This window comes from Solanum tuberosum, unplaced genomic scaffold (assembly GCF_000226075.1).
Source record: "Solanum tuberosum cultivar DM 1-3 516 R44 unplaced genomic scaffold, SolTub_3.0 scf00331, whole genome shotgun sequence".
Classification (NCBI taxonomy): Eukaryota; Viridiplantae; Streptophyta; class Magnoliopsida; order Solanales; family Solanaceae; genus Solanum; species Solanum tuberosum.
Window position 1 is genome coordinate 327,200 of NW_006239253.1, and position 10,500 is coordinate 337,699.

Below are 10,500 nucleotides of genomic sequence, written 5' to 3' on the forward strand. Positions count from 1 at the left end.
AGACCAAAATTTATCAGATCTTCAACAAACAAACAAGGCATTTAGGACAGTGATGCTATTTGTAAGATCAAAGAAATTTAAAACTCAGTCCCTTTAATCAATTATCCCAAATGAAAGAAATCAAGCAAATGAATCACTTCCTTCTGCTATTGAAAAGGTAATATGGGAAATGATCAAGATAGATGAACTATGCTCAAACTGGTTGAAGTACACTAACATAATTTACAATATATCGTTGCCATGAGAACGTAACATAAAAAAAAATTGGATTACTCCGTGTCACTACACAGCATTCTACTAGGCCTCCTGTGCCACGCCTTTTTTGAGTGCACAACAATGCTAGATTAGACTTGTTGAGATAAGAGATACAATGTCAATTACAAACTCTTCACAACTTTTCTTTCAACATTTAATACAAGAGAGAAAGGGAAAACAAAAAGAACACAAAATCAAATGGAAGCTAACAGAGCTGGCTAATCCTCCTCAGATGCAACTCGCTGCTTCTTCCATTTGTAAGCAGCTTCCAAGATTTTGAGATTTGTGGTCTGTGTTTCCTCTGGGAAAAGATAGTCTATGTACTCCTCATAACTGCAAAATTTGAAAGTATATGATGTCAAAAGGGGTCAGCGAACGTCCAAGCAACAGGTAAACAACCTTACAATACAAAACAAAGTTATTCCTTGTAGCAATTCGCTAATTCATGACTTCATGTACGAACAAATTGGGAGTGGCGAAACACCTAATCAAGTTACATAAAGGAACGCAGACTAAAATTAAACTAAGCACTGCCATATAAGCAAACAATTTAACCAGAACTCATTTTTTCTACAACATAAAACTAAGATGTAGGGACTCAACCAACCTCCCAACAAAATTTTCTGTCCCCAATTTGTTTTTTGCCACAAACAATCAAAAGATAAAAAAGAAGATTATCAATATGCAAATATATAGTAAAAGAACTTACGCTGCTGGGCCATCCTCCATGTCTATTTGCCTTCTCTTCTTGAGTTTCTTTGGTAGTTTAGCACGGACTAAACTGACATCCCCAAGCTCAGCAAAACCACTTTCCATATTTAGCCACTCTTCGAGAAGCATTGCTCTTTCTTCTTTTAGTTCGGGTGCTGAATTTCTGAAGTAAGAAACTGCCCTCTCAAAAACATCTAAATAAAAAAAGGAGTAAAATTATTATCAACACAGAATTCAAAATTAATGGAGAATCTAATGATCACTGGGTATGTTGTAATGGAGAATCTAGTAATCATATAATTTTCTCACCTCTGGCACGTTGCAGGCAGTTCTTTTTCAGTTCAATATCTTCCTCAGCCTCTGGATCCATAGCCGAAGCCTCAAACTTCGCATAACTTATCCACACCTTCAAGTGTTTTGTGCGGTTAAGAAGTCTTTCATATAGTGCTCTAGTTCTTTCAAATTCACCCTCAGAGATCTCAAAGTCGATGTAAGCCTATCAGAAATGCATAACAGTAGCTTGTTAGAATGTATGTAATTGCATATACCTAAACTAAATTGCACAAATATTATGATCTGTCTCACCCTTAACCAACAGCAGAAAAATTAAAATGAAAAAAGGCCTTCAACATAACAGGAGAGACTATTTGTTGGCATTCTACAAGATAGTTCCCTGAAGATGAATGCTTCTGGGAAGCTTCACCACTATGCCGATTTAGTTTTTCCCACTAAGTTGTCTTATAGACTTGAAAGCAATGATAATTACTGAACTAGACAGGCCATGACCACACCAACAAATCTGAGTGAGAATACTAGTTCTTTTGTTAATATAAGGGAGCAGCAAACTAAAGGTACAAAAATGGTTTTGAGGAATACCCAGAAAGGCGGCCTGAGAATTCAATCATTAAGCAACAAGGAACATGTAGAGCGCAGGACAAATAATGAATCCACAGCACTGGACCCAAGTTGTCAACTTTTGTAGACTGGATTCCTTGCTTAAAGTATAGAGGTGACTGTCTGTTAGTCTCCAAATGCATAACATAAAAGAGCATGATGAGCATTTTCCCGAAAGCTTTGTTTTCTTTTCATGCCCTGTGCAGTTCTTATCCCTTTTTATCAACATCCTGAGAAAAAGGGTAAACCTATGCTCAAACTAGTTAATTGTTTTCCCTAGTGCAGACATTCCTTCCACAAGTACTCTTTTAATTTTTTTTATGACAGAAAAACCTGTCAGGTGCCTATCCTTGGGACACGCCGCAACCTTAGAAACTCGGGATAGTGGGTCTTCCCCACTACCCTTCTCCACTTCAATACCAAGCTTAGTTCTCATGGCGCATGGCCCAAATCTTTGATGTAAGCCACAAGTCCCTCAAACCTTTGTCACTTGAACTAGGCCCTGGGGTCCTTCACAACTATTCTTTTATTACCAGCTTCCTGGAAATCTTCAAATCATATATGTTGCAGGTATTGATGACACTTATAAAGACCATGGAGTTTGGTATTTTCAAAATGATAGCCATGAGTATGGACAGTGGGAATTGAAAGAAATTTCTCTATAAGTCGGGACAACATACAAGATAGTCAGTACTTCATAAAAAAAGGCATACAGGATTAGTCAATTGGATGTCAATGGTAAAACTTCTCCTGTAATTAGGAACAGTCGTCCTTGACTGGCTTATTAGCACATAAGGAATCTAGATGGACTTGACGTACATAAAACAATGTTTAAATGGTGCTAAATCTTTTCTTATAATGCTTTTGAACATCGCTGGTGTGACCTACTAACCTCCAGTTAATAAGTGACTATTGAGGCAGTTCCTTTTCTGGGTTCATACAAAATCCAAGTTGCTCAACTATGCTGAAAACAGTCATCCTAATACAATGAGCTACAGAAAAATACAAGCATAGAACTGCCTGGAGTCCCAGCAGCAGCACTAAGCAAGAACATGAGTTTCTAGGAGACAATTACATTCTAAAACATTTTTTTAGCAAAACACAAGCAAATCAGCTAGTAGAACAACACAATACCTTCCATAGTAACTCTGGCATATCCAGAGCAGGTTGGTCAATTGCAAGCTCAAAAATAGCCCTGGCTCTATCTGTTTCATACAAGGACCTCTCCAACTCGGCGAATTTGCTCCAAGCATAGCAATTTTCTGGAGACCACTCCAAGTACTTCTCATAAAGCTTTCTGCAACGATCTATGTTTCCAAAATGCAGCTCTATCTCTATGTACTTCTTAAATATCTGTATTATAGTAGAGAAGACATGTATAGGTTAGGTAACATGCAAAGGGATATCCCTCAGAAATATTAGAAACCCACATAAAGATGTCTGGGGAGCGGGGACTACCTTGTCTTTAGGAGCCCTTCCAATTGCTTCTCCAAGTAGAAGTCGCGCCTCCTTGAGTCTTAACTGCCGAATCTCAAACTGGGCAGCCAACAACCAAATCTTTGCAAATGAAAACTTCTGATGCGGAATCAGCTTAAGACACTCCCTGATGAAATGAAAAGGAGCCTTTCAACATACGAAATAACTAAATGACCTTAACTGTGTAAGCAGAGGGCTAGTAACATCACAGATTATAAAGATTTCAGATGTATAGCGATGAGAGAAATTCTGATGGCTAAAGGTAAGAAGGGTATCCTCATAATCAAATGTTTTGTCAACAATGTTTGCTACACAGATATAAGTAGATGGTCTTGTATACACGTGACATGCTCTTCTTTTTATGGTTAGTTTGGTTTTTTTTTTTTTTTTTGGGGGGGGGGGGGGCCTCCCGTCTCCAACTTGAATGAGATACTTTCCGCAAAACCATCCCTTCATGATATTCCTCCAAAATCCGCAACCGAAAGGCAAAACAATATCTCTAGTTTCCAACCCCCTTCTAAAACCCCATCTACTTATAAGTTGGAGTTCTGAACTTAACAGTTCGATTACAAAATTCAACAACCATATCGTGGTTAACTTTAAAGCATGCAATTAATTGAGGAATATTTATTTTCAAACAAGCCATAGAATCCCGTAGCCTCGTAATCAGGGAAGAGCAATCTAGACACAAGAGGAGTGAACAGTTTGTAAGCCTAGATTACATTTGTCATCACCAGAAACCTAGTACCACCATATCACAACATTTAGCCCTCCATCCAGGACAATCAGAATTAAACTGGATCACTAGAACAACCAAATCTTTTCAAAATGAGGACATCTTACAAGGAATCAGCTTGAGGCACTCCCTGACGAAATCCAAAAGGAATTTGTAACTATTTATGTGTCTGGATGACCTTAATTCATGTAATATAGGCCACATGACAACAAAAATCAACTAGAAGACAGGGAAAGGAACTAGATATATAGACGTGAGAACTTTTTGAGAATGAAACATGAGAAGAATTCTGGTGGCTTAATGCAAGAAAGGAATCCTAGGAATCAAATGCTTTGCCCCAAATATTTTGTGCAATGCACATTGGTCTCATATTAACTCCCATAAAAGAAAAGACGGTATCATATTAACCAAAAATGGATCTACCCTGTGCACAGTATACAACATCTAAAGATGTCTCACAATCTCAACTGTATTATTCCTTGCATCTTCATTTGATGGTTTTTTAAGACAAGTAACAGTTCTATTCAATAAAAACTTAGCCACCCCAGAAAAAGGTGCTAAGTTGGAAACTTTACAAGCATCGAAAAGGTACTTAAAACATCTTCATTTGATGGTTTTGATCATTTAACACAAGTAATGACCATTTAGTAAGTAGTAAGTACTCTAGAAATTAACTGATTCAAAGAACCAATCAAATGAAAAATGTAATTACTAGCAAATTGATCACGAAAATAGATGTGGAGCTAGACAAATAAATGAAACAGAATGAATACTGATAAGTTATTTTTATAAGGTGGAGCTCTGGCTTTAATAATTTGACAAACCCCTGCCTTGTGAAGACAGGGAGGTGGTTTCGAAAGACCTTCGACTCAAATAAAACAATTCAAAGCAGATTTGAAAATAAGAAATACAGTAGTGAAAAACCCATGTTAAAAATACTAGAGAAAAGAACAGTTACAACAATAAATAATATAATAAAACAAAGGAGACAAGTAGTGGTAATAAAAATCACGGAGAGAAAATAGAAGAAAAGTAACAATAACACTAGTAAGAAAAACTAGACCGCGCAAGACTGTCTACTAACCTCCTATCCCAATCCCTGACCTCCACACCCTCCTATCTACGGTCATGTCCTTTGTAAGTTGCATGAGTGACATGTCCTGTCTAATCACATCTCCCCCAATGCTTCTTCGGCATACCTTAATCTCTCCTCAGACCCCCAATATCGATCTGGTTTAGCAATTTACCAGTTAATTCAATTTTATAACTACCAACTTGAAAGGGGTAAAAAAACAGGTGTTTCCTAAAGCAATGGTTGGTCCCTCTATACTTGCTCCAAGTTTGTACATATTTCCAGAGAATATTCACGTTATGGATTTAAGTGCTACTAACATAGAGAATACTAGAGCATGCAACCTTGCCCACCCAAGCCATCTTAGTCTCAATGAGTTCACCCAAAAAACTGAAAGTTCAAATAGATTGTTATTTCTAACCATCACCAACCCCCATTATTTAATACTCATAGATACCATTTGCTTGTTGTACATCTCTTCTTAAAATATCATGAAGTGAATGCTGCAGAAAGAATGCACTTCAGTAGATTTCTCCAAGAGCATGAGCTCATTGTTCCAAACCCTCTCCCCTCATGAGGTACTTTTGAAAAGACTGCAGCACTGTGATTAAACATTAAGTACTTCTGTAGTTTTAAACATACAGGAAGGTAACTAAATGGACTCCGACTCTGACTCATTGACTGCGCATCAGACTTGATTGAGTTAAGGGTACTGGGCTAGATGCAGATCCTTAGTATTATCACCCTAAGCAATAGATATGAGCTCAACTATCAAGTAGTAGGGGTTTAAGAATGCAAAATATCTCTAAAGTAAGTCGATTCCTTCCAACTTGTACTCATTTTGGTAACTGAAGCTACTGGTGGCCTCATTAAGTTGATGCAGAAACTCTGTCCAGACTCCAGACTACACAGCTAGTAATAGCATTCAAACTAATTAAAAACAAATATCACCATATTCATATGATTTGGGCGCATTTGGCATAAAGGGAAACAATCCTTCACCTTGAAAATTATTTCATGGATCATCCTCCAGTGTTTAGTTGGGTATAAAGTAAGTGAAATATAATATACAAGGTGGAGGGTGGGATATGAGGATAATGTTCTAATGATAATTTTGGATATTAAAGATTGAAAATAATGTTTCTATGTTAGGTTAAAGCAAGAGATAAGTAGCATGAGTGGGGGCATTGATAAAGAAAAGTGATTCCTGCCCCCCTTAGGTGGAAAATAATCAAACACTGAAGAATGATTTCATCTCGGAGAAGTTGTCAGTCGAACCTAACACACAAGAATTAGGAAAGGTCGACTTCCTATCACAAAACCAGTTGTTCACCACCACTAATCAAAGTCACTGAAGGTAACCCCAACAAAGACCAACTCAGTACTTATCCACTGCAACTAAATATCATATAAAACTGCAGAATCAATAAAACTCACACCAAGGAACCCCATTTCTACTCAAAGCCTGATGGAATTAAGGCTAAAATTTGAAACTAGCAACTAAACAACTGAAAGAGAACCCCTTAGAATCTTAAAGTTGGGAATACCGCAGATGATGGATGCATCGAGCTCAAGAAGGTTTGGGCTGCACCAAGAAAATTTCTTAGGCTTTGAGACAGAGCACTCTAATTAAGGAAGAGATAATCTGGATACAAGGATAACCGCTGTTCGTAAATCTAGATTATGTTTGCCATTACCAGTATCAAAGACATAAAGCATAATAAATAATACAGTTCATCAACCAAATGAGTTGCATAGTGATATTTCAGTTGAGACAACGATATCCTACCTGTAGACATCTCTGGTCCTTTCCATGTCTTCTGCATCAAGCTCTTCATATAATGCATAATTAATCCTAAAAAGCGCAAAGTCAGCCAATGAACATAATTGCATGGTAAGGTATCCAAAATAGAACTAAAATATCACATTTAAAGTAAAGGTTGTCAAATTTACCATAAGTAAATGTATCGCTGCCAATATCGCTTCTCTTCAGCAGGAGGAACATTAGCAATGGCTCTCTCATAAACCTCTCTAATCCTCTCTTTATTTCCAACGCTCTCTTCCAGCCGAATATAATCAAACCACGTGTCATAGTTACGTGGATTCTTCCTTACTTCATCCTCATACTGAAACCTCCTTTTTCCAACTATAGCATCCTCAATACCTTCTCTATCACCATACTGCTTTTCAAATGCCACAAACTTCCTGTACAAATCTTCAGCTCGCCCTTTCGGTATGTGATCAAGTGCAAACTTATATATGCACCTTGCCCTCTCCGCCTCCTTACACTTCTCCTCAAACTCAGCAAATGCCACAAACAACTGCTCAGCTTCCTCATCATCTGCCAACTTATCCACAGCCCTCTCATAACAATTCCTCGCCCTTCCTATCTCCCCATTCTTCATCTCAAATTTCGCAAACCTAATCCAAGCACTAACTTTCGGATGACACTGCACAAATCTCTCGAAAATCGCTCTTGCCCTCTCTATTTCATTATACCTTAACTCAAACTTAATATAAGACAACCACCCTTGCTGATCAGGCATCCAACCCATCCACCTCTCAAAAATCTGTCTAGCACCAGCCACATTGCCTAACATCTCCTCCATATGAATATACTTGTACCACAACTGATCAACCCTAGGCAAAAGAGTAACAGCTCGATCCCATACATTACGAGCATGATTAACAAACTTATTCTTCATCTCCACATCAGCATACTTCAACCACATGGTATGGTCACGGTAATCCACTTCAAGTGCACGCTCCCATATAGAACGAGCACGTTTGAAATCCTTTTGTGATTCTTCCCACTTAGCATATTTCACCCACACACTCTTGTTCCACCGTACACGGCTAATCAACGCCTCGAATTCCTTTCTCTTGCGAAGACGGTAATCGGCAAGCTCTGTTGGGTCAGTGATTTTCTGCTTTGGTGGTCTGATTTCAGCCTCTTGACGTTCCCTAGCTTCCCGGAGGATTTGCTCGGCGGTGATTTGGATTGGAGCTGGGGTTTTGTTCTTCACCCGCGTAGGTCTAGGAAGCTTTACCTCCGTTTCCTTGCGAGTGAGATAACCTAGACTTGGGTCTGCATCTCTGGAACCCATTGGAAGAGAAACTGATGACTAAACGGAATGAATTGAAGCAATTGAACGGAATCTATTTCTAGGGTTCCGACGAGGAGAGGAATTATTTTTTCCTTTTTTCTGCTAATGGCGACGATTGGGGGTAATGCGTAAAAGGCATAATACTATTCTCGGTAGGACATAATTTGCTAAATTAATTTATTTAATTTTATATAAGTTAAAGTGTGTATTTGTGCACAAGAATAAGAACCAGTTTGGATTGATTTAAAATAAAAATAGTTTTTAAATTAAAAATAAAATCAAACTTAAATGACTTTTAAATTAAAAAATAAAAAGTAGGAGAGGCCTATTTTTGATTTTTAAATTATTTTTAACCTTGTCAAATATTTCCTAACTAATTTTAAGTTATTTTTATATTTGTCAAACACTTTCAGAAGTAAAAGAACCGACTTAATAGTAGGTTAGACCAACTTTTAAGTCTCAAATTCAGTCTTGAATTTTCATATGTGGCATTAATAGTTCCTCATGTTTGTAATATTGATGTACTTTTGATCCTCCTCCAAAATTTTAATCTATTTTTTAATGTTGAAATTGTTCATAATTTTATGTGTTGAATGCTCAATCGTCTTTTTATATATTTAGGAGAAATAATAACTCCAGGTAGAGAAGGTGAGAAGAACACCTTGGCGATTTTTTTTTTGTACTATATATTGCATATGAAATCGACGTGATTAACCTCTCGATATTAATATTAGCTGCAATAATATTTCTACTAAACAAAACAAGGTGTTCTTCTTCTCACATTCTCTCACATGTAGGTATTATTTTTATTAAATATATTAAGGATTTGTTTGGAAAGTCACCATGTAATTGGAATTATTAGTACTCACTCTATCCTAATTTATGTGACACTTTTCGTTTTCGAGAGTTAAACAGTTTAGGTTTGACCAGAAATTTGCGCATGGAATTTTCAATTGTTTGAAATGAAATTTATATATTTGTAAACTATGTATAAAGTACTATAAGTCACAGTAATTGATAATTCAAGGGATAAGGGTCTGAAAAATACCCCAACTTTGGTCGGATTTGCTGTTGCGATACTAAACTTTCATGAGGACCTATTACCTCCCTAGACTATTTAATACCATATTTTTTACCCCCTGAACTATTTAATAGTGTATTTTAAAGGTATATATGTGCCCACGTGGACAAATTACCGTTTATAATTTTGCATTATTTTTTATGTCCACATGGGCAAATATATATGTTTAAAATACGATATTAAATAGTCTAGGGAGGTAATAGGTCCTCATGAAAGTTTAGTATCGCAACAGCAAATTCGACCAAAGCTGGGGTATTTTTCAGACCCTTATCCCATAATTCAAAATGTTTCTTACGGTCAAAGATAAACTTGTTTAAATCTTGAAATCTGAAAAGTGTCACATAAAATTAAACAGAGGGAGTAAATTATTAGGGTAATAATTAACAACCTAGTAATTACATTGACATGTTTATTTGCCACAGTGTAATTACAAGGGTGTTGTTTGGTTGCACAAATTTAATCACAAGGTTATATTAAATTTTTAAAATTAAAATTAATTATCTAAAATTAAAAATTTATATTAGACAAATAAGAGATTTTATAAATGATATTAAATTGAATATTTAAGATACATATTGTCGTTTGAAAATATATTAATTAATAAATATATGTTTTTAACTAATCTTATAAAAATAATTGATCTATAATTTTCAATTTAGTATATTTTAATTAAATTAATCATAAAAACAAAAAGTACAAAATTTCTACGAACATCATGAAATGCATGTTTGACAAAAAGATTAATATTATAAATATAATGTCACAAAATTTATAAAAACATTTGACAAAAAGATAATCTATCAAGTCTAACTAAAAAAAATAGATTGCAATGTAAAATATCGAGTCAATACTTCTAAAACAAATGAAATTGAAAATACAACATAAGTTCTAACTTCTAAGTTCAAAACAAAAAATTTAACATAATATTCTTACATTAAATTTCAACATAACATACATAAATATGATTTAAATGAAGAAAAAAATGTAAGTCCATAACATTATTCAACAATGAATTCTAATTTAATTTAAAAATTAGAATATTAACAAAATTATACTAATGAAAAAAAATAGATAATACAGAAAATTGTATGGAACCACATGAAGTAAAAGTTGATAATGAGAAGAAAATGAAATATAAATAATATAAAATAAAAAATATATTTTTATA

General features: G+C 35.5%; 1 protein-coding gene across 1 annotated transcript; it reads right to left on the reverse strand.

Moving 5' to 3' along the window:
• Window positions 1-158: 158 nt before the first annotated feature.
• Window positions 159-8,394, reverse strand: LOC102604573 (crooked neck-like protein 1). The gene is made up of 7 exons (XM_006360641.2): window positions 7,098-8,394; window positions 6,934-6,999; window positions 3,319-3,463; window positions 2,995-3,213; window positions 1,276-1,462; window positions 965-1,160; window positions 159-588 (listed from the first exon to the last, which is right to left on the reverse strand). The coding sequence occupies exons 1-7, from the start codon at window positions 8,249-8,251 to the stop codon at window positions 474-476; spliced, it is 2,082 nt and encodes a 693-aa protein (XP_006360703.1). The 5' UTR covers window positions 8,252-8,394; the 3' UTR covers window positions 159-473.
• Between the last annotated feature and the right edge of the window lie 2,106 nt (window positions 8,395-10,500).

Excerpts from the sequence above, each read along its gene's own strand:
- LOC102604573 (XM_006360641.2), bottom strand. The coding sequence starts at position 8,251 with ATGGGTTCCAGAGATGCAGACCCAAGTCTAGGTTATCTCACTCGCAAG. Across the intron at positions 7,000-7,097 it reads CAGCGATACATTTACTTATG|GATTAATTATGCATTATATG; the intron begins GTAAATTTGACA and ends TGCGCTTTTTAG. Across the intron at positions 589-964 it reads ATGGAGGATGGCCCAGCAGC|TTATGAGGAGTACATAGACT; the intron begins GTAAGTTCTTTT and ends CAAATTTTGCAG.